General features: G+C 51.2%; 1 protein-coding gene across 1 annotated transcript; it reads left to right on the forward strand.

The window, feature by feature from the left end:
- Window positions 1–12,439: 12,439 nt before the first annotated feature.
- On the forward strand, window positions 12,440–20,964 carry ZNF629 (zinc finger protein 629). The gene is made up of 3 exons (XM_084772768.1): window positions 12,440–12,623; window positions 15,280–15,386; window positions 15,532–20,964. The coding sequence occupies exons 2-3, from the start codon at window positions 15,314–15,316 to the stop codon at window positions 18,048–18,050; spliced, it is 2,592 nt and encodes an 863-aa protein (XP_084628894.1). The 5' UTR covers window positions 12,440–12,623; window positions 15,280–15,313; the 3' UTR covers window positions 18,051–20,964.
- Window positions 20,965–23,564: the final 2,600 nt, after the last annotated feature.

Consider the following 23,564-nt stretch of genomic DNA (forward strand, 5'->3'; position numbering starts at 1 on the left):
AGTGTATGTGTGTATATATGTGTGTGAATGTGTGTATGTGTGTGAGTGTGTGTGTGTGTGTGTGTGTGTAAATCTCAGGGTTTAAGATGGGGAGTGGTGGTGCATGCTATTAGTCTCAGTACTCTCAGGAGGCAGAGGCAGGTGGGTCTCTGAGTTCAAAGCCAGCCTGGCCTATAAATTGAGTTCCAGGACAGCCAGGGCTACACAGAGAAACCTGTCAACAAAACCAACCAACCAATCAACCAATCAAATAAAATAAAAGCCCAGGGGCTAGATATGGCTTGGTAGCTAGGAAAAGTTGCTTTATAATCTTGAAGACTGAAATTTGGATCCCAGCACTCATTTGACAAGCCAGATGTTCCTACAAATGCCTGTAACTCCAGCTCTGACAAGCTCACTGGGGCTTGCACACACACATCTACGCACACATCAAGGTTTGTTGTTGTTGTTGTTGTTTTTACCTTCTGAGACAGAGCTTCACTGTGTAGCCTTGGCCTAAAACTCAGTTTGTAGACCAGGCTGGCCTCAAACTCAGAGAGATCAATCTGCCTCTGCCTCTGCCTCTGGAGTGCTGAGATTAAAGCACCACCTCTGCCTGGCAATAAATTTATTTATTTACTTATGTATATGAACACTTTATTTGCATGTATGCCTGCATGACAGAGGAGAGCATCAGACAGAAGAGGGCATCAGATCACTATAGATGGTAGTGAGCCACCACGTGCTGGGAATTGAACTCAGGACCTTTGGACAAGCAGCTCTTGTCTGCTCTTTGGACAAGTGCTCTTAACTGCTGAGCTATCCAGCCCAGCAATAATTTTTGGTTGTTGTTTTGTTTTTCAAGACAGGGGTTCTCTGTGTAGCCTTGACTATCCTAGATTCGCTGGCCTCGAACTCACAGCGGTCCACTTGGCTCTGCCTTCCAAGTGCTGGGATTAAAGGCGTGCACCACCACTGCCCGGCTCAATAAACATTTTAAAAATAAATAAAAATTGGTGGGAAATGGTGCCTGCTCCAGAATGTCACCAACCCTGCTTTGAGAAAATCCTGTGACTGTGAAAGATGTTTTCAGAATGCAGTAAAGCACAAATTCTGTCCTGGTTATTGCTTTGCTTGAGACAAGGTATGTAGCCTCAGCCAGGCTGGGGCTTGGTGTGTGGTTCCTCCTTCCTCAGCCACCAGCCAGTTTCATCACATCAGGTCCACATGCTCATCATGGTGGTTCAGCCATGTCTGGAGAGTCTAGAAATGGGGCTCAGTTGGGGACGGTCTTGTGCGCTATGTATTAAGATGCTCATGTCTGTTCTCCAAGATCTAGCTGCAGTGCGGACGTGGGCGTGGCCATTTCTGTGAAGAATCTCGAGTCTCAATGCTGTGTAAAAACTGTTCTTCATCACTCAGCTTGGTTAAGAAATTCCTGCTCAGCCTATAGCTGGGCAAGCGAGGACACGAGGTAGGACTTCTGAGGCCAGTCAGGGGGTCTCATGTGGGGGACAAAAGAAAGAGGAGAGAAAGAGATTGTCTTGAGGGAGTCACCATGAGGGCAAAGATGGAGCAGGAGCGGCCAAGACGAGCCTAGATGGCAGGAAACAGGGCACATGGCTGGGAAACAGTCCAGGCCAGCATAGACGGGTTAGAACAGATGAGAATCTGCCCAGCTTTGTGCACTAGAGCTTATTAATAAATGTAACAGGAATAGGTTAAACCAATATATATGCATATATATGTATAACTATATAGAGAAACCCTGTCTCATTCAAAAAGCCAAAAATAAATAAATAAATAAATAAATAAATAAATAAATGTAATAAGTCTCTGTGTCATTATATGGGAGCTACAATAGGCATAGAAAAAAAATATTATGTATTATTTTACGGAGCTCTGCTCAAAGTCTTTGGCCAGTTTAGTTTAGAGTCTGGTCAGTGTTAACCATTTTCCTCCAGAGAAGCAATGCTAAGATACTTTTTGTTTGTTTTTTGTTTTTCCAGTGGGTTTCTCTGTGTAGCCTTGGCTGTCCTGGACTCTCTGTAGATCAGGCTTGCTTCGAAAAGATCTGCCTGTCTCTGCTGAGCGCTGGGATTAAAGGCTCATGCCACTAGGTTTGAGGGGTTTTATTGTTGTTGTTGTTGTTGTTGTTTTGTTTTGTTTTGTTTTGATACAGAGTCTCTCTGTGAGGTGTTGGCTGTCCTGGAACTCACTCTGTAGCAGGACAGGCTGGTCTCCAACTCAGAATATCAGCCTGTTCAGCTTCTGGCATGCTGGGGCTGTGCGCCACCACACTCCACAGATGGGAGCGATAGCTGACCTGTCAGGGGCTAGGGCTGTAGATAATTAGCATTTTCCTAACATGAGCTCAACGCTCTGGGTTCCAGCCCACAACATAAGTGTGTGTGTGTGTGTGTGTGTGTGTGTGTGTGTGTGTGTGTGTGTGTTGGGCTTGAATTAAGGGGGCAGAGGTAGGAGGATGACAACTTCAAAGAAAAATGGGTTTCATAGAGAGTTGAAGACCAGCTTGTTCAATGTAGGAAGACCCTATATAGAAATTAAGATAGAAAATGAAGGGAAAGGGGCAAGGCAAGGCTGGCTTGCTGCAAGCTTACTGACAGAATCTCCAGGCTCCCCACTTACAAATACCATAATGACCTTCTTACCAATTGGATAGTTCCAGGGCCAATTTGTTTTATTCTTTGTGTGTGGCCCTTGAAAGAGGGGAAGGAAGGTAGAGTATTTATCTAATAACTCCAATGGCCCAAAAGTTACTACATCTGGTTTTTTTTTTTCTGTTTTCTGTTTGCTTGCTTGCTTGCTTGTTTGTTAGAGACAGGGTCTAAAGTAGCCAGGACTGACTTTGAACTCATTATGTAACTAAGAATGACCTTGAACTTCTGATCTTCCTGCCCTGCCTCTCAAGTGCTGAGATTTCGGGCGTGTGTCTCCATACCTAGTCTATACAGAGCTGGAAAATGAATGTAAGGCTGTGTACATGCCAGGCAAGGACTGTGCCAACTGAGCGACTTGCCCAACTTTTCTTCTTCTTCTTCTTCTTCTTCTTCTTCTTCTTCTTCTCTTCTTCCTCCTCCTCCTCCTCCTCCTCCTCTTCTTCTTCTTCATTGTTTATTTTGTTTTTTGAGGCAGGGTTTTTCTGTATAGCCTTGGCTGTTCTGGACTCACTCTGTAGACCAGGCTGGCCTCGAACTCTCAGAAATCCGCCTGCCTCTGCCTCCCAGTGCTGGGATTAAAGGTGTGCGCCACCATGCCCAGCTTCAATTTACTTTTTCTTTTATGTGCACAGTGTCCTGCCTACAGGTGTACTGTGCAGCCCATGTGAGGTTAGTACCCGAGCAGCCAGAAGAGGGCGTTAGATCCCTGGAATCGGAGTTACAGATGCTTGATGTTTGTGCTGGGAACTGAGCAGAACCCAGGTCCTCTGCAGCACTGGACAGGTCTTTAACCACTGAGCTATCTCTCTAGCTGCTCCTTGCTTCTTTTAAGGGAGTCTCAATTTCAAAGTTCCTAAGAAGTTGAGTGTGGTGGTGCACCACTTTAATTCTAGTACTGGGGAGGCAGAGGCATGGGGATCTCTGTGAAACTGAGGTTACCCTGATCTATGTAGAGAGACCCTGTCTGGAAGAAAAAAATTCCTAAGAAGGTTACAGAATCACTATAAGACTCAGCAATTCCATCCCTAGTGCTCTGCCCAAGAGAAGTGAAAATGTATGCCCACACGATTGCCTGCTCATAAAGGCTCAGGACAGCACTGTTCACAGCCCAGAGGTGGAGGGAGGGGTGAGCAGGCAAATTGTGATACAGCTTGATTTGGGTGATGGGGCTGTCGTCTCCTCCTCTTCCTCCTCTTCCTCCTCTTCCTCCTTCTCTTCCTCCTGTTTCTTCTTCTCTCTTCTCTTCCTCATCCTCCTTTTCCTGCTTGTATCCCATGCTGGCCTTAAATTCACTATAGCCAAGAATGTTTTAAGTTTGTTGTTGTTTTGTTTTTAGACAAGGTCTCACTATGCAGCCCTGGCTAGCCTGGAACCCACTATGTAGACCAGGCTAGCCTGGAACCCACTATGTAGACCAGGCTGGCCTGGAACCCACTATGTAGACCAGGCTGGCTTGGAGTCCATCTCTAGAAATCTGCCTGCCTCTGCCTGTCAAATGCTGGCATTAAAGGTGTGCATCACCACACTCTGACTGATAAGCATGGGTGGCTTTGAACTTCTGATCTTTTTGCCTCCGTCTCCTGAGTAACGGGATTACAGGTGCGCACCACACACCCATGTTACACACAGCTGAGGCTCAAACCCAACATCTCCTGCATTCGAGACAAATGCCCTACCAACTGAGCTGTAACTCCAGCCAGTGGTCAGGGTCAGGCGGTTCTTGGTCTCTTAGCCATAAAACTGAAAATAAGGACTCATAGGTGTGCAAGGTAGTAGGATTTCTTCTTCTTCTTCTTCTTCTTCTTCTTCTTCTTCTTCTTCTTCTTCTTCTTCTTCTTCTTCTTGTTTTTCAAGACAGGGTTTCTCTGTGTCGGCTTGGCTGTCCTGGACTCACTTTGTAGACCAGGTTGGCCTCGAACTCACAGAGCTCCACCTGCCTCTGCCTCCCTGAGTGCTGGGATTACAGGCGTGTGCCACTGTGTCCGGCTGATAGCAGGATAACTTTATTGAGAGCATGGCAACGCACCGATCAGACAGGGATCTGGCAAGGCTGCTAGCGGGTGACGTAAGTGAGGGCGCCCAAGGCTTAGACCGCTCAGTGTTTCCTCTTGTGTGGCTCAAGGGAGGGAGGAATTTGGTTCCTAGGAGCATAGGTGGGTGGTTCTGTTTTTCATTGATACATTAGGTTATACACAAATTTTCTACTGTACAAAACCCTTTTCCATAATGTATTTGATTTTAATCCAATGATTGCCCAACTAAGAATAGGCAGAAAAGGCCAGGTGTGGTGGCGCACACCTGTAATCCCAGCACTTGGGAGGCAGGGACAGGCGGGTCACTGTAAGTTCGAGGCCAGCCTGGTCTACAAAGTGAGTCCAGGACAGCCAAGGCTACCCAGAGAAACCCTGTTTAGAAAAACCAAAAGGGGGGAAAAAAAGAGTAGGCATTAGGGCTGGAGAGAGATGGCTCAGCCATTAAAGGCTAGGCTCACAACCAAAAATATAAGAATAGGCATAAGAGCTGGGTGTGGTGGTGCACGCCTTTAATCTCAGCCCTCGGGGGGGGGGGGGGTGGGGGGGGTGGAGGGGGCGCAGGTGTGGCCCTCCCTGGCTCTGAGAATTGTGGGCCCCTGGTTCCTAAGGACAAAGGGAGCTGAGGCAGAGTGGCAGGGTTCAAGTAAGACTTAATGACCTCCAGGACCAGCTTCAGCGAGACTTCTCAACCTAATTTGGGATGAACAAAGGCTCTACAGTTCTTGAGGAGTGGGTGGGGGGTTCTCAGGGTGTGTGTACGCTATTGGCTGGGGCTAGGAGCGCCAGGAATGCTTCATTTGCATTTAGCAGAAGTACTGTTGTCCTGTCTTACGAAGGGGAAATACAGTAACTAATTATTCTATGGGCAACAGGGGAAAGAGGTTTGCAGGAAACCGTGTCAAAGGTCATGTTCCAGATGTGGAGGAATCCGTGCCTGGAGACACTCTCCAGAGAAGAGGAAGCCCCGTGGACAAAGGGAGTCCTCCGTGTAGAGCTGAGCTCAGCAACCCCAGCAGAAGGGTCCTCCCACGAGCAGGAAACCCTGGGTTTGTAGTTGACGTCCAAACGCCCAAGACCTGAAGACGCTGAGGTGTTACAGTCGCTCTGTGGTTCAGAACACGCCCTCCTCTACCTGAAACCCACTTCCTCACAAAATAAGAAGAGCTGTTAACAACGGGCTGCAGAAGATGGACGTCGCCTAGTGCCTTGGGAGTGCGGCATGTTCAATCCGTGCGAATCAACACCAGATTTCAGCCGGCTGGGATTTACTCAGGGCTCAGGGCCTAAATACAGAGGAAGAGGAGGATTCTGGAGGAGACATGACGCTGTTGGCGCAGGAGCAGGACAGCCCTTTTGTGCTGGGGTATCGGTGTTCGGTGCTGTGTGGGAAAGGACAGGAGAGGAGGCCCGTGCGCAGAGTCTGGAAGGCTGGGTTTGGCGAGGCACCTGCAGGGCCCCCGCTTGTCATCTGCATGAATTTCCAGATCCAAGTCAAGGTTCCAGGCGGAACCAGTAAGTGTTTGAGAGATACAGAGCATCAGAGCTATTTCTTTTTTCTTTTTTCTTTTTCTTTTTTTTGGTTTTTCGAGACAGGGTTTCTCTGTGTAGCCTTGGTTGTCCTGGACTCACTTTGTAGACCAGGCTGGCCTCGAACTCACAGCGATCCGCCCGCCTCTGCCTCCCCAGCGCTGGGATTAAAGGCTTGCGCCACCACGTGCGGCTCAGAATTCCTGATTTGATTTAAATAGTTTTAGAAAGTTAGGTTAAGATGTTTTTGATATAGAAAATCTAAGGGAGGCGGGCATGGTGGCACATACCTTTATTTTTTTATTTTATTTCATTAATTTATTCATATTACATCTCAATTGTTATCCCATCCCTTGTATCCTCCTATTCCTCCCTCCCTCCCGCTTCCCCCCTACTCCTCTCCCCTATGTCTGTGACTGAGGGGGGCCTCCTCCCCCTATATATGCTCTTAGGGTATCAAGTCTCTTCTTGGTAGCCTGCTATCCTTCATCTGAGTGCCACCAGGCCTCCCTATCCAGGGGACATGGTCAGAAAGGGGGCACCAGAGTTTGTGTGAAAGTCAGATCTCACTCTCCACTCAACGGTGGAGAATGTCCTGTCCATCAGCTAGGTCTGGGTAGGGTGGCACATACCTTTAATCCCATCACTTGGGAGGCAGAGGCAGGAGGATTGCTGTGAGTTCGAGGCCAGTCTGGTCTGCAGAGAGAATTCCTGGACAGCCAGGGCTATTACACAGAGAAACCCTGTCTCGAAAAACAAAAACAAAACAAAACAAACCAAACAAAAAAGTTTAGAATTATGGGGGCTGGAGAAATGGCTCAGTGGTTAAGAGCACTGCCTGCTCTTCCAAAGGACCCGAGTTCAATTCCCAGCACCCACATGGCAGCTCACAACTGTCTGTAACTCCAAGATCTTGACACTTTCACACCAATGCACATAGATTAAAACTAAATAAAATATTTTTTAAAAAGTTTAGAATTGTGATTCTTTTAAGATCTTTAAAAAATAGTTTCTTTTGTAAAAAAGATTTATGGGCTGGAGAGATGGCTCAGAGGTTAAAGGCACTGACTGCTCCTCCAGAGGTCCTGAGTTCAATTCTCAGCAACCACATGGTGGCTCACAACTATGTGATCTGGTGCCCTCTTCTGGCATACAGGTGTACATGCAGGAAGAACCATGTATACATAATAAATATTTTTAAAAGGTTTATTTATTATGTATACAGTGCTCTGCTGGCATGTAGATCTGAAGAGAGCAACAGATCACATTATAGATGGTTATGAGGCAGTGGTGCGCACGCCTTTAATCCCAGCACTTGGGAGGCAGATGCAGGTGGATATCTGTGAGTTCCAGGCCAGCCTGGTCTGCAGAGCAAGTTGCATTACAGGCAAGGCTACACAGAGAAATTCAGAATAAAAAAAAAAGAAAGAACAAACAAAAATATTATTTGTTTCTTTCTTTATAATGGAAAATTTCACCCTGCCAGTAAAGAGAAACTGGCTAAAAAAAAAAAAATTACCTTGCTTATGCTTCCTTAATTTATAACAAGTTGCTTGGTCACAAATGTATGTGGATTCTTGGGAAGAATTTATTTTTCACATTTGTTTTTCACCCATAATATGTAAAACATTTGATCATGTGAGGGTATTGGGGAACATGCTTTTTTTTTTTTGTATATAAACTCATTGTAATCGTTCACTTAAAGAAAGATATAATATAACCACATTGTGATTTTTGTACTGCTTGAATAATTTTGCTGGGATATATAAGCTGTGTAGAAAAAAATTTTTTTGGAACTCACTAGTTCGAGTTTGCTCTATTCACCCAATATGCATGTGTGTACATGTATGTAAAATGGTTGGAGTCTTGCTCTTTGGAGTCGGCCCTAGTCACCTAATGTGTGAATGTGTGTGTGTGTGTGTGTGCGCGCGTGCGCATGTGTGTGTGCGCGTATTGTACAGTTGCTGGAGCTTGTGGAAGCTCGCTTCATCCACTGTGTGTGTGTTTATGATTCTTTCTCCCTCTTTCTTTCCTTTGTCTCTTAACAAGCACGTCTAGCCTACAGAATCAAGCTTTTTACCCTCAGAGAAAAGTCTGCTGGGTGACTGTCGCTTACTCTATGCTCTGCCTCAGTTTACCCTGATGTTGAAGCTAGCCTTCAACAGGTTTTTCCTAAAAGGCATGGTCAAGGGTCACCTTCATTCTTGGGTCACTCACAGAGGTACCACAGTTTTGCAATGGTCAGTTCACTCCCTCCCTAGGACTGGGACCATCTGGTCCCCACTATCCTTGGGGACAGTTTGGCCTGACAGCGTTCTCCCGCACCGTGCCCCCCAACCCCCAGTCTCCCCCTGACCACCACCCCAGTGCCTGGTTCTGACTTCTGGATCAAGAGTAGGAAGAGCTGGGTGTGGTGGCACATAACTTTAATCATAGCACTTGGGAGGCAGAGGCAGGTGGATCACTATGAGTTCGAAGCCAGCCTGGTCTACAAAGAGTCCAGGACAGCCAAGGCTACACGGGGAAACCTTGCCTCTAAAAACCAAAAAATTAAAAAAAAATAAAAAAAAGAGTAGGAGAGAGAGCAGGGGCCCTTGGGTCTCTATGTTAGTCCAAACACACTTGAACCCATCCAAGAATAATGGGTAAGAGCCACGGTGAGACCCCGGTTTCAGTCTAACTCTGCGTTGTGTGCCAGCGGCTTTCTCACCAGGGTGATAAAAAAGTTGGCAGCACATGCTGTTGGGGCCCAAGAAGCCACTGTGCAAACACTAGGAAGAGAGCCAACACACAGTAAGTACTGCACAGATGCAGCTGTGGCCAGGCATCGTGGCATGCACCTTGAATTTCAGCACTCCAGAAGAGGAGGCATTGAGGTGGGTCTCTGTGATCTGGAGGCCAGTCTGGTCCACATAGTTCAAGGCCAGCCAGAGCTACAAAATGAGATCCTATTTCAAAAGCCTAAACAAACAAACAAACAAACAAACAGAACATAACTGTGTCAGAAGACACCAGGCTCACGTCCTTCGTATTTCTTACTCTGAGTTTGGGGGACACAGATGAAAACCACCCCTAGAGTTAAATCGGTTAGAAGGGCATTTGTGAGCGAGACCTCTCCGCTTCAGGACTGAGGACACAGGCATGATGGGGCTGGGACGCCTTGTAACTAAGGAAGCTTCTGTCTGACCACGGCCAGCTTGGGACAGGCAAGCATATTGAAGATACTCTTACTGTCAGGTCCCAAGCCAGGCTCACTCCCTGTGGCTTCTCTCTGCTCTTCTCACCCCTACTCCCCACCCTAACCCTCTGCAGCCCAGGGGCTTCCCTCCCCTCCCCTCCCCTCCCCTCCCTTTCCCTTCCCTCAGCTTTTGGCCTCATCCACTCTGCCCTCTTGCGTCTCTCACCTCCTCTCTCTCCTCCTCCCCTCCTGCTCTCCCCCTGCCTCGCTCCTCATGTCCCAGTTTGGTCTACTGGCCATATTTACTCCCCTGTTTTCTCTCCCTGCTCTGGACTTCTCCAGATACCTCTGGCTGTCCTTTTCCATGCCGTCTACAGTCAACACCTTTCTGACCATACTTTGGAGCAGACATTTCCTCATTTTCATTCCATTAAAATCTTTGGATTTTTCCACAGAAGCAGGGAACTGAGGTAAGAATCTTTCTGAGATTGTCTGACGGTGCTGCCCAAACTGGTCCCAAACTTCCGGCCTCAAGTGAGCCTCCTGCTTCAGCTTCCTGATTTTGCTGGGACTCCAGGTGCACACACTACACCAGGATTTTATGCACTCATTGTTAAATGTAGCAATTAATCCAGTTAAAACAGAAAACAAACCGACAGAATCTCTGCTGGCCTAATTAACCTCTTCCTGGCACCCCAGTCAGCAGCGCTGCAGTTTCTCCCTGCCCCAGGGCTGGGCCCAGGGTTTGCAGGCTGTTCAACAAATTGAGTAAGTACAGGGCTACAATTATTGTAGGTACTGGAGACACAGAAGACAACACAAAAGGTAAATCTCTGCCCAAGAGAAGGGGATATTAGCATGCATGTAGAGCAACAAGTTAAAGGCCATAGCAGCCTGCTGGTAGCAATGCACGCCTGTAATCCCAGCACGCTGGAGGCAGAGGCTAGTGGCTCTCTGTGAGTTGGAGGCTATCCTGGTCTACACAGTGAGTTCCCAGGGCTACACAGTGAAACTCTGTCTCAAAAACTAGCCCCCCCCCAAAAAAAAAGTCAGGCAGTGGTGGCACATGCCTTTAACCCCACCACTCAGGAGGCAGAGGCAGGTGGATCGCTGTGAGTTCGAGGCCAGCCTGGTCTACAAAGGGAGTCCAGGACAGCCAAGGCTACACAGAGAAACCCTGTCTCAGGGGGAAAAAAAAAAGAGAGAGCAAAGTTTGAGTTTCCTGTTACAGGATATGAGGAACAGTAGTGGACAAGGCTAGAAGGGCCTGACTATGTGGGAGGAGCGAAGGAGACTAGAACCCTAGACAACCCAGAGATGTGCTTAGAAGACGCGTGAGTTCAGGGAGCTGGTGCTGGGACGCCCAGAGCCACACTCCAAACCCCAGATGCTGAGAACTGTATCCCCTGGCAACTTCTGATACTTGGGTTGTTACATCCTTAGCTCTCCCATCCTGGCCGGGTCCTTTCCGCAGTCTCTTATGATTTCTTTTTCTTTCTTTTCTTTTCTCTCTTCTTTTCTTTTTTCTTCTTCTTCCTCCTCCTCCTCCTCCTCCTCCTCCTCCTCCTTCTTCTTCTTCTTCTTCTTCTTCTTCTTCTTCTCCTTCTCCTTCTCCTTCTTGTTTTTCCAGGCAGGGTTTTTCTATGTAGCCTTGGCTGACCTAGACTTAATTTGTAGACCAAGTTGGCCTCAAGCAGAGATCTGCCTGCCTCTTGCCTCCCAAGTACTGGGATTAAAGATGTGCGCCACCATACCCGGCTCTTATGATATTTTTGTATGTGGCGCACGCATGCGCGCACACACACACACACAAGCATTTGAACACACATGTTCACACACACAGTCTATTATGCACCTTGGGTCTTTCAAAAGTAAGTTTTACTAAAAATTATTGAGCCGGGCATGTGTCTAATTTTTACAACAGACACCTTGCAGGTTCCTCAGTTCTCTCCAGCATGCAGCTAAGGTTTGTCTTTTGGTTTTTTTTGTTTTTTGTTTTGGTTTTTTTTCCTGAGACAGGGTTTCTCTGTGTAGCCTTGGCTGTGTTGGACACGCTTTGTAGACCAGGGTGGCCTCGAACTCACAGATATCTGCATACCTCTGCCTCCCGAGTGCTGGGATTAAAGATGTGCGTCACCACGCCCGGCTGAGCCCCAACTAATGGTTGAAGATTATAAGTATGTGCCACCAAGCCTAGCTACTACTAAACTTTTTATTTTTTCAACACAGGGTTTCTCTGTGTAGCCTTGGCTGTCCTGCCTCTGCCTCCCGAGTTCTGGGACTAAAGGTGTGTGCCACCACGCCCGGCTACTACAGAACTTTTTGAGGTTAGAAAGTTCAATTCTTGTTCAACTCTGATCTCACACCTGGGTTCACTTAAAAATGTGGCCTCACACATTTTACCTCACGTCTCATAAGATTGCCTTTCTGGCCGGGCGTGGTTACAGGCACTTACCACTCCTAGCTTGTTAGGTTTTTGGAAAGATTGCCGTGCTGTCTGAATTGGGTTCCTTACCTCAAGATGCTGGGAATAATGCTTGCCCACCTTCCTAAGGACCTTAACTGGCTTTTCACCCTGGGCCTCAGTTTCCTCCTCTAAGGGGGGGAGAGGGTAAGAGGGCCACTAACCGCAGACTACCCTTGCCTGTCCCATCAGCTCCTGCTGGGTCTGCCCACCCAACCTTTCCTCCCACCTCCTAGTCACCAACCCAGGCATACCAGCCCCATCCTAGGGTGAGTCCAAACAAAGGCCGGTCTCAGGGGACCCGCTGTGGCCGAATCTAAGATCAGCTTAACTGGGCGGCTGGCACAGCCTTTGGAAAGAGAGCACCGCCAGAAATCCGGAGATCTTCGCCGGCCTCTGAGCGCCCCCAAAAGCTGATCTTGCGTGATCCCACTAGACACAGGGGGAAGGGGTTGTCATCAGCCACATCCTTGCTTCCGTACCCCCCCCCTCATTCTTTTCCCAGGCTGTGGGAGGCAAAGGGTTAAATCCCATAGAGCTGATGTTCTGACTCCAGGCTAGAGGGGCCCGGGAAGCTGGGGTCACTTCCTGCTCCGTCCCAGTCACCCTGAACTGGTCCCCGGGTCCTCAGCCTGCAATCACCCCTTGAGAAGGACCCTAGAGTTCTCGGCATCCAGCCCGTCCCCCAAGGCAGGGCACTTAAGGGGTTAAGTCTCCTGGGGCTGGACTCTGCCTTCCGGCTTTTCCCAGACCCCAGAGCCGTGAGTTGGGGCCGCCTGGGTTCCCGGGGTGGCCTGGAGGCCCGGGACAACCGCCGGGGAACAATAGGGCCAAGGAAGCGGCGACCGGCGCGGGGTGCAGGCCGGCCCTGGGGCGACGGGGGGCGGCGGCCGGGGGATTGTGGGAACCGCGCGAGGGCCGCCGTGGGGGAAGGGAGGCGCGCGCGCCCGGAGAGCGAGTCCGGCCGGGGGGCGGCGAGGCGGCCGCAGCTCTCCCGGAGCCGGGCAGCACGGGCGTCCACGGCGGGGAGGGGGACGCTGGCGGCTCGGCTGGGTTTTGGGAGCCCGGAACTGGGTCGGCGCTCGGGGCCAGACGCGCTCAAGTCCTGGTCCGCCTGGGTGCGGGGGGCGGCGTCGAGGGCGGTCCCGCTGCCTCCTTGTCAGGGTCACCCTGGGCCGCGCGCACCTCCGCGGGAAGGCAGCCTCCTCGGTCCTCTGCGGGCCGTCGGGGACCGGAGGCTGGCGCTCAAGGGGCCTGGGCTGGTTCCCAGTAGTTGTCGCCTCCTTGTCTTTGCTACTTCTTGCTTGTGGCCTTGTCATTAACCCTTTCCCTTCTACGACAGGCCCCTGAGTAAGTTTCTCAGTGGGTCCAAGTACCTAAGCTCCTACCTGTCCTCGGTCAGCTCAGCAAGGTACCTTTGTCCCCTCCGGGGAGGCACCTCCAGTGGCCACTCTCTCCCCTAAAGACACTTACAGATGGGGGAAGGCTTTCTTTACTCTGCCTCTGCGGCATTATCAGTGGTCGGCTGTTCCAGCTGCGTCAAATCTCAGCTGCCTCCTGGTGAGCTTTGCTCTTTACGTCCCTGTGCACAAAGTACCTGTGCACACTGTCACCCCAAGCCTAGGCCACTGCAGGATTCTGTAAACATGAGCCCCCTCCTGCAGCTATCTCCTGGGAGTCACCCCACGGTTTTGAGAGTGACAGATATGATTCCTTCCCCTGGGGGTCCGCTCTGAACTTGCCTTCCTCTTCTGGCACCCCTTGGCAAACTTATCTTTAGAGACATTAAAGCAAATAGGCGTCCCAGAGCAAAGGGTGGCTAGCGTATTTCAGTCATCCAGCAAAACGTTTTTAACTGGACACCTGTCCTAGGCAGGTGACAACGCATCGCCAGAAAAGAACAAAGCCAAAGGATGGGTCGCCGGGTGGGTCTGGATGGCCTTGGGGACAGCGTTACCTAGAGCCCAGAGCTGCTCAGACCTCGTCAATGGGCCCAACACCTCCTTTTACAACCAAGGAACCTGTGCTCCCCGAAATTTCCCCAGCCCACATCACAGTCTCAGGCTGTCTGAGCTTGCCTCCTCATTCCTGCCAGTAGCCCAGGAAGGAGTCTCATGTGACTGTCAAGGTCACTCTATGCCACAGGCAAGCCAAACACAGAACACTGAATTTGTAGTGTGAGCCAGGCCCGGGACCTTGGAGATGTCACCCCCCCCCCCCCCCCAGTGTTGGTTTACTAATCTGTGAAATGGACCAGTGGTTCCTGAGTCTCCCAAGGCAGTGAGAGGACTCAGGCCACCTGGTGGTCCCCGAGCCCTTGAACGCGTTCTCCACACTTGCTCACCACCTTCCCCTTCTCCCTCCTCCACTTTGTTTGATGCAGGATCTCAGGTAGCTGGGGTCTGAACTTCTGACCCTTCTGTTTCTGTCTTCCAAGTATGCCAGCAAGTTAGGCACCCCCTTTCCTTTCTCTCTCCCGTCCCTGTCCTGAGTCATCAGAAGGAGTCTCCGGCTTCAGACCTCCCCTTCCCACCCATAGGCTGAATTTCTTTCTGTGCTTGGACAATGGCAAAGTGGCAAAGTGCCCCAGTCCTTGTGAGTCTCTGTCCCCTCAACAAAACTTTATTTTATTATTATTATTATTATTATTATTATTATTATTATTATTATTATTATTTTATTGAGACAGGATCTCTTTGTGTAGCCTTGGCTGACCTGGACTCGCTTTGTAGACCAGGCTGGCCTCGAACTCACAGAGCTATGCCTGCCTCTGCCTGAAACTTTTTTTTTTAAAAAACCATTTATAAGGTGTCTGTCTCGCCAGATATGGTGGCGCACGCCTTTGATCCCAGCACTCAGGAGGCAGAGGCAGGCGGATCGCTGTGAGTTCGAGGACAACCTGGTCTACAAAGCGAGTCCAAGACAGCCAAGGCTACACAGAGAGACCCTGTCTCGGAAAAAAAAAAAAGTGCCAGTCTCAGTTCTCTCTGGGGCTCATAAGGGAAAAGTTTATTGGTCTCAATTAGCAGTCCCATAAAGGAAGAAAATTGGAGTCTTAATGAGCTTCCTCTGATTTGCAAAATAACACGTTTCCAGGCCTCTGGGCATCGGATGTGTGGGGTGAAAGCCTGCCTCCCCTGTGAGTGTTGGATAGTGCTGCAGCCTTCAGTGTAGGTACAAAGAGTTATGACTGACGAGTTTTTAATTGTCTCTTTACATCCCTGAGTTGCTTCATTGCAATCTTTAATAAGATCTGCAGTGTTTGGAAACAGGCGTTTGGGGCCAAGGGGCTCAGTGTGAGATGTTGCCAGAAAAACGAGTTTCAGGACACTGAGAGCCACATAAGTGGGGAGCACAAACTACAACAAGCACAAAACCAGGTCGCATGTCGCATTATGTACCCATCTCTCCCACCAGAGTCCCTGGAACCTTCACAGTCCGGAGCTCTGGCATGGAGCCTGAGACAGTGCTGTGGGGCCCAGATCTGCAGGGTCCTGAAGACAGCCGGAGCAGTGCTAACGGAGGTGAGGGGCACAAGGGAGTGTGGCCCTGGCTCAGGGAGGGACCCCCCCCCCCACCCACTCTGGGCAATCACAGGGGAGGGAAGAGAGAGCAGACCCCCATGTTCTGAAAGGAGATGGGGGCTGGGCACTCCCTTTCTGTCTGTAGGTGCGGAAAGTGGGAAGGAAGAGGAGAGCCCTCAGCAGGAAAGTTCTGGGGAGGAGATCATCTTGGGAGATCCAGCTCAGAGTCCAGAATCCAAGGACCCACCAGAGATGCCCCAGGAGAGCCCCTCCCAGGATGCCTCAGCCCCGCTCGGTTCTTCCAGCCCCTTAGACCACCAGACCCCAATGGACCCGTCAGCCCCCGAGGTAGTTCCTTCCCCATCTGAGTGGACCAAGGCCTGTGAGACCAATTGGCAGTGGGGAACCCTCACCACCTGGAACAGCACACCAGTAGTCACTGCCAGTGAGCCCAGCCTGCGGGAGCTGGTGCAGGGCCGCCCGGCTGGGGCTGAGAAACCATACATCTGCAACGAGTGTGGTAAGAGCTTTAGCCAGTGGTCCAAACTGCTGCGGCACCAGCGAATCCACACGGGCGAGCGGCCCAACACGTGCTCCGAGTGCGGCAAGAGCTTCACGCAGAGCTCGCACCTGGTGCAGCACCAGCGCACACACACGGGCGAGAAGCCCTACAAGTGCCCCGACTGTGGCAAGTGCTTCAGCTGGAGCTCCAATCTAGTGCAGCACCAGCGCACGCACACGGGCGAGAAGCCCTACAAGTGCACCGAGTGCGAGAAAGCCTTCACACAGAGCACCAACCTCATCAAGCACCAGCGGTCCCACACTGGCGAGAAACCCTACAAGTGCGGCGAGTGCCGGCGTGCTTTCTACCGCAGCTCGGACCTCATCCAGCACCAAGCCACGCACACGGGCGAAAAGCCCTACAAGTGCCCCGAGTGCGGCAAGCGCTTCGGCCAGAACCACAACCTACTCAAGCACCAGAAGATCCATGCAGGGGAGAAGCCATATCGCTGCACCGAGTGCGGCAAGAGCTTCATCCAGAGCTCGGAGCTGACGCAGCACCAGCGCACGCACACCGGGGAGAAGCCCTACGAGTGCCTCGAGTGTGGCAAGAGCTTTGGCCACAGCTCCACGCTTATTAAGCACCAGCGGACACACCTGCGCGAGGACCCCTTCAAGTGCCCCGTGTGTGGCAAGACCTTCACGCTGAGTGCCACGCTGCTGCGCCATCAGCGCACGCACACGGGTGAGCGGCCCTACAAGTGTCCCGAGTGCGGCAAAAGCTTCAGCGTCAGCTCCAACCTCATTAACCACCAGCGCATCCACCGCGGGGAGAGGCCGTACATCTGCGCAGACTGCGGCAAAAGCTTCATCATGAGCTCCACTCTCATCCGCCACCAGCGCATCCACACTGGCGAGAAGCCCTATAAGTGCTCGGACTGCGGCAAGAGCTTCATTCGTAGCTCGCACCTCATCCAGCACCGCCGCACGCACACGGGAGAGAAGCCCTACAAGTGTCCCGAGTGCGGCAAGAGCTTCAGCCAGAGCTCCAACCTCATCACGCACGTCCGCACACACATGGACGAGAACCTCTTCGTGTGCTCTGACTGCGGCAAGGCCTTCCTGGAGGCTCAGGAGCTGGAGCAGCACCGCGTGATCCACGAGAGAGGCAAGACACCTGCCCGGAGAGCTCCGGGTGACGGCTTGCTAGGGCTTGGGGATCCAGCCCTACTGACTCCGCCCCCAGGAGCCAAACCCCACAAGTGTCTGGTCTGTGGGAAAGGCTTCAATGACGAAGGCATCTTCATGCAGCACCAGAGGATTCATATCGGAGAAAACCCCTACAAAAACGCAGACGGTCTCATAGCACACCCGACGACCCCCAAGCCTCCCCAGTTCCGTTCCCCCAGGCTCCCCTTTGGGGGCAACTCACACACAGGTGCTTCGGAGGGCAGAGCGGAACCCCCAGGCCAGTCCGTAAAAGTGCCTGAGGGTCAAGAGGGCTTCAGCCAAAGGCTCGGTCAACTCTCTTCTAAGCGCTTTGTTTGTTCCCACTGTGGTGAAAGCTTCCTTGACAGGGCTGTGTTCCTGCAACATCAGCTCACCCATGGCAAGGAAAAGCCTCGTCTCTTTGCTGAGAGCAGGATTGGCCTTGGCGAAGGGGCAGGACCCAGCCCCTTCCTAAGCGCAAAGCCCTTTAAATGCCCAGAATGCAAAAAAAGCTTCGGCCTCAGCTCGGAGCTGCTGCAGCACCAGAAAGTCCACGCGGGTGGGAAATCCCAGAAGAGCTCGGAGCTGGGGAAGAGCTCCTCAGTCCTGTTGGAGCATCTCAGGAGCCCCCTGGGGGCCAGACCCTACAGCTGCTCTGATTGTGGGGCCTCCTTCCTCGATCGACTAGCTCTTACACGACACCAGGAAACACACACTCACGACAGGGCCCCCACTCCTGAGGAACCCCCTTCAGAGGCAGCCACCTTGTCCACAAACCAGGAAGACGAGGGAGAGGCCTCTAGCCCCGCAAAGAGCAGCAGCCACGGGGAAGAGGAAAGCCCTAAAACTCTCTCGGGGAAAAAGCCCTATTTGTGCCCTGAATGTGGAGACGGCTTCACGGAAGTCGCAACGCTCCTCCTCCATAGGAGCTGCCACCCAGGCATCTCCCTGTGAAGGAGGTCTGGCGACCTGGGACCTCTCTGTCCTGAGAAACTTTGGGGAAAGGAGGCCAACCCCATCAGCTCCATAGAGAAGTAGAGGGTTAGGAGCCCTGGGAAAAATAGTACGTTTGCGTCAGCGATGCGGAGCCTCTGAGATTGTGGGTGAAAACCACTTACAAGCCGTAGAGATAAACTGCCGGGTTAGAAGCCCTATTAAATATGTAGGAAACAAAAGCCCTTTACGTCTGTAGCAGAGAAATCCTATAAATCATAGTGGGCAAAAGCCCTTTTAAGTGTAGGAAGAGGTCCTAACAAATCTCTAGACAGCCCCATAAGACTGTATCAAACCCTTATCAGAATCCTCGGGTGGGGAGGTGTAGGTAGTACAGCTCGGCCCTGACCCTCAGATGACGGAGGAAACACCCGATGTCTTCCAGTGTTCCGTCCTGGCAGCTGTGGACAGAGGAAAGCACTCAGAGGGGAAGTCATGCAGGAATGCGGTAGAACTAGAAAAAGAGGAAAAATGGGAGGGAACGGCCAGGTTCTTCCAAAGCCACAGATGAGGCCAGACCAAGAAGAGTCTGTCTCATGCTGGGGGTTCTTTTGGGGGTGTGAGGCCAATCTTAGGCGAATTGTATGTACTAGGGGAAGGAAAACTGGGGGTCCCTTCTCAATAAGAGCCCCCAAGTGGGAAAGAAACAAAAATGACAAGCCATTTTTTTTTTTAGGCTGGAGTTTGGGAGATTATATATATACCCTAGTGAAAGTATACTGAGAAAATGTTGAGAAACCACCTCAGATATTAGGGGAAAGTTTTGTCTGTTTGAAGATGAGCAAACCAAGGCGGAGAAGCTGAGGTGGAAGCCAGCTAGTTTTTCCTCTTTCCCGGGAGCTTGTTAAACTCCAAGTGCAAGCAGATCCCAGTTCCATGCTGTTAGGGTTCTCCTCAGACAGGCCCGGCTGGAGATGTCTACTCTGAGAGGCCTCTGGGGTTCAAGGGGCTTCTGCCACATTCTCAGGTCTCACAGGTTTTACCTGAAAGCTAACTGCCACAAGTCTTACTGCAGTGGCAACCGTTTCCTCGAATTCTATCCCCAGTGGAGAGAGCCACTCGCTGCTAGTCAACTTCCAAAGAATAAATTCCTTCAGAGAGTCAAGGCTTGTATGTGCTTGCCCCCTTTAGACTTCTGCAAGTCCACGAGAGACGCTTGTGGGCTCTCTGGTGACGAGGGACGGCGAGACAGCAGAACACACAGTTTCGATTCACCAGCACATGACTTAACATTACACCTCAGCCTTTTGCGTGAACTCCATGTAAGGCCGCCTGTGGGACAAGCCCGGCTGCACGTGCTGGATGTCCTGACATAGTCCAGACTGGATCAGCGTCTTGGAACCCTGATTGCCTTCTTCATCCCCAGGTCTTGGGTGCCCCCGAGATGAGGTGGCCAAATTTGATTTTGGCTCCAGGAAGGGACAAATTCCACCCGATCCCTTTGGCCTCTCTCTCCTTAGCCAGAAACTGTGGAAGGGAAATGAAAGGATAAGAACCGCTCCCCTGCCAGGCCCAAATCCTCAAGACAACTGCAGGCTAGAAACTTCACTAATCCAGCCCAGAAGCTGCTCATGTGACGGGAACTGTGTGATGGAACAGAGACAGTTGCCCTATAAAGTGGTTGAAGACAAACTCTGCAGAGAAACATCTGTAACAACGACCCTTAAAGATGGGGAGGACTCTCCGCGATGCTTGGGTTGCAGAGTGAGTAGCCTCAGGCTGGTGCTGGCATTAGTGACACAGTTCAGAGCAGGAGGACTAAGACACCAAGTGATAAGGCTCTTTAGGAGTCCTGTGCCCTGAAAGGTGACCTGGATTCCTGCAAAGCCGAGGACGAGACCTCTCATCCATTACCTAAAAAAAAATCCATCACCCTTCATCTGTCCTGTCCCCAAAGGGATGCCCCTCAAAAGTTAAAGGACCAAAATCTAAAATGCTAGGAGAAAAATGCCAGGCCTCCTGGGGAGAGCTAAGAGGCAGGTCTTACACAGTCACCGAGAGAGCCTTGCTATAGCCCTAAGTACCAGGTAGGGGAGCACCATGGGGGCTGGGAGGAGTCTGTCTCTATATTGACAGAGATGTTGCTAAGGGGTATGTATCCCTATAAAATGGAGTAGGCACTCTCCTTAGTATAAGCTGGTCTGTCCCCTTCTAAGATGGTAGCAGAAACTAGGAGCAGATTCCCTCAGACACAGGTCTGAACACCCATCATCAGTGCTAGGTGGAGGTGGTCAGTGTCATCATGGCTGACTATAGACTATGGAGGACTAAGGTGTAGCATATGTAATAGGATGCTCACATGCTCTGGAGTCATGCGAGGGCCATGGCCTTGACTCCAGTAATTGGGTGGACCATGTGGATAGGCGGTGGCCTGGGCTTCCAGGTAGGAAAAGGGCAGAGCAGAGACTTTGTGGTGAGACCTGTTCTCTGGGCCACCTCCCTCTCAGATCTGACTACACTACAGGGGGACTCTTGCAAGGCCCAGGAGTCCTCTAACTGGCTCAGGAAAAGGTCCACCAGAATTAAGTCTGGAAGGCACAATGGAGCCAGTCCATCCTGGGCCCAGAGCCTTCAGAAGTGCCCCAGGAAGAGCCCAGCAACCAGCTGACGGTGAATATACAGGTCAGACAGGAACTCGGGAAGGAACTGGGCACGGATCATGAACCAGGGAGAGGGTGCGAAACCATCCTACCCTCCCCAGTCTGAAGTGAGTGGTTCCCAGAAGCCTTTGCCCACACAAAGGAAGCCCCACTCACTTGCCTTGTCCCCATGGAGTGAAGGGAAGTCCTACTTTTGAGTGTTGTGTGTCAGTAACAGTGTTGTGTCACCAGTGGTCATGTTGAATAGTTGAAGAGAATAAAGGGAGTAAGATTTCCTAGGTGTTTTAATTTTTTTAAAAAATCTAATTGTTCAGCTAACAGCAAACTCAGAATTTGTCCTCTCCCAGAACTAGGACCCATGAGGACCCCAAAAGCTCTGTATTGTCCCAAGTTTGCCCTTCCCCAGGGGCACTCTGCTCCCTGTCCAGTGTTTGCTTCTAGAAGGTTGACAGGTTTATAGAAGCTTAAAACTCCATATCCTTGTGAAATATAGAGAAAGCCCTGACAAGTTGGATGGCTACCAGGTGGCTCTGGAACTGGTTATCTTGGGCCCAGCTTTGCAGCCTTCCCAGTACCACAGGGAAAACACTCCCAGGTCCTCATCCTTGGAGCTGGCAGCTACCTCTCTGGTCTCCCTTGGGCCTGGGCCTAGCTCAGCCTCTCCTGTGACCTATCCTCTGAGAGGTCAGCAGTGCCCTGGCTTGTCCTCCCATCCCCAGGATAGCTGATAGGCTCTCACCATGGACGAGGCTGGGGCTCTAGGGAGAGCAGCCACTTAACCAAGAGCACAGTAGGTCCTGGTGGGACGTCAGAATGGCCAGCAGGTCTTCAGGTCACCTCTACACTAGCCATGCCTTTTCTCCTTGTGGTTGGGCCCAAGGCAGCTGGGACTATTACAAGGAAGTCCTCAATGGCAGGCTGGCTTCAGCACCTACTGTCAGGGAGTCTGGTCACGGCTGTTGTGTGACTGCCTGTGATCAACACTAGCCAGAGCCTGTCTCTGCCCATGTCTATTAAAGAGTCTTGCTGAAGGCAGAAAGGTACATTCCTGACCTTTTTTTATTTTTATTTTTTACCTTTTTTAATCTTTAAAAAAAAATGTATAGAGATGTTTTATTTGCATGTCTGGATATCATGTGCATGTAGTGCCTGAAGAGGCCAGAAGAGAGTGTCAGACTCAGGGAACTGGAGTTACAGGCAGCTGCCATGTGGGTGCTGGGAAGTGAACCCAGGTCCTCAGGAAGAGCAGCCAGCGCTTTTCTCCAGCCCTCCCTTAAGCCTTATTGTGTCCCTAGCCCAGATCCCAGAATAAGCTCCCTCCCCTCCTCTCTCCCCCTCTCCCTCCCGTTCTGTCCCTGGAATGGGGGTGTGGGGAGGGAGATTTGTCATGTCCCTGGGCCCCCAGACTTGGAACACTAAGGAAGGTCAAGTTTCTGTGCTGGAGGAGACCTCAGTTGAGGAAGGGGCTCCAAAGAGGGGACCAGAGCGATAACTGATTTAAAGGTCAGTGGTCATGCCTGCTGGAGCAGGCTGAATGACATGGAGGACGTAACTAAGGCAGTAGGGGTCTCAAGTATTGGGGATCCTCTACATAGAAGTCGGGTGGGGTTGGGATGGAGGAGTCAGTTGGGAATTGGCTTACAGCAACGGACACAAAGCAGTAGCAAAATTAGTTATTAAGCAGCAACAAAAATACCTTTATGGTTAGGGTCACCACACCATGAGGAACTGTATTAAAAGGGTCACAGCATTAGGGAGGTTGAGAACCACTGCCTTAGAGCCCAAGGGACAGAAGGAGGTGCGGCCACAGAGCAGAGGACAAGAGGGAGAGTGGCATGATTCCCTCACACTCCTCAAACAGTGCTTGTCAGGCCTGGAGCTCGGGAAAACACTGCAGGAGTTGGGATTCAATGACTTCCTGTGGCATTGGCTCTGGGTACACATCTCAGAGAAAGGCTTGGTGCAAAGGGAAGTCTGGTTCAAGTGGAAGAGCTCAGAAGGCAGTAGTGAGCTAGAGGCAAGGAAGGAAGGAACGTGGCACCAAAGGCCAGGGGAAAGTTCTGGAGGCAGTCCCTCTAGCTGCAGCTGGAATAGCATCATCCATCACTGAAACCACCTCCGGGGAGCTGGCCAAGGGAGAGTTCTAACTCACCCATCTCTGTGGCCCTGGCTTGAGCTAGGCGCCATTTAAGACAGATCCTGCACGGGTGTGACAGGCGGATGGTTTGTCACTGCCCTGCCAAGATGGCAATAGTGCTCCAGGTACAGGACTCCTGGGAACTTAAAGTGAGGAAATGGTTTGCTCTCCTTTACTCTTAGGCCTTGCCACGCCACACTGGAGCTCTGAGCATCCCCAGCTCACCCACATGAAGACTTGCCTCTAAGGGAACTGTGTGGTGTGTGTTTACTTAAGGAGCCCATGTAGCCATGATTTAGGAGGCTCATGCTGACGGATGCGCTGGGGCACCGGCCTCCCGGTCACTAGTTCTACTAGATCATTGTAGCTGTGTCTCTATGATGCAATACCCCGCGTTTCCCCTGCCTTTCCCACCTTACCAACCCTAATACTCCAGCCAGGGTGGCTTTCTTGGTGGCCCAATGTCATCTCCTGCCATGACTCGGGCTTCCGCGAGCAGTCCCATCACCGGCAGCTCCATGCCTGAGGTCACCGCAGCCCGCAACTCCGTCTCAAGTCCAATTTGGTTCAGCCACTGCGACCCCACTGAAACTAGGCCCAGCCAGAAGGCAGAAAGGGCCCGGAGTCCTCACGAAGGAGAGACGGTGGAAAAGGCTCAAGAGCCCCGAGAAGGCACTGTTGTTGCTAAGCCAGAGGCTGCTACAACGCCTACGGTTCCTGCTCCCACACCCACCGCAA

The sequence above is a fragment of the Acomys minous genome (genome assembly GCF_964271855.1).
Source record: "Acomys minous genome assembly, chromosome: 2".
NCBI classification, from domain to species: domain Eukaryota; kingdom Metazoa; phylum Chordata; class Mammalia; order Rodentia; family Muridae; genus Acomys; species Acomys minous.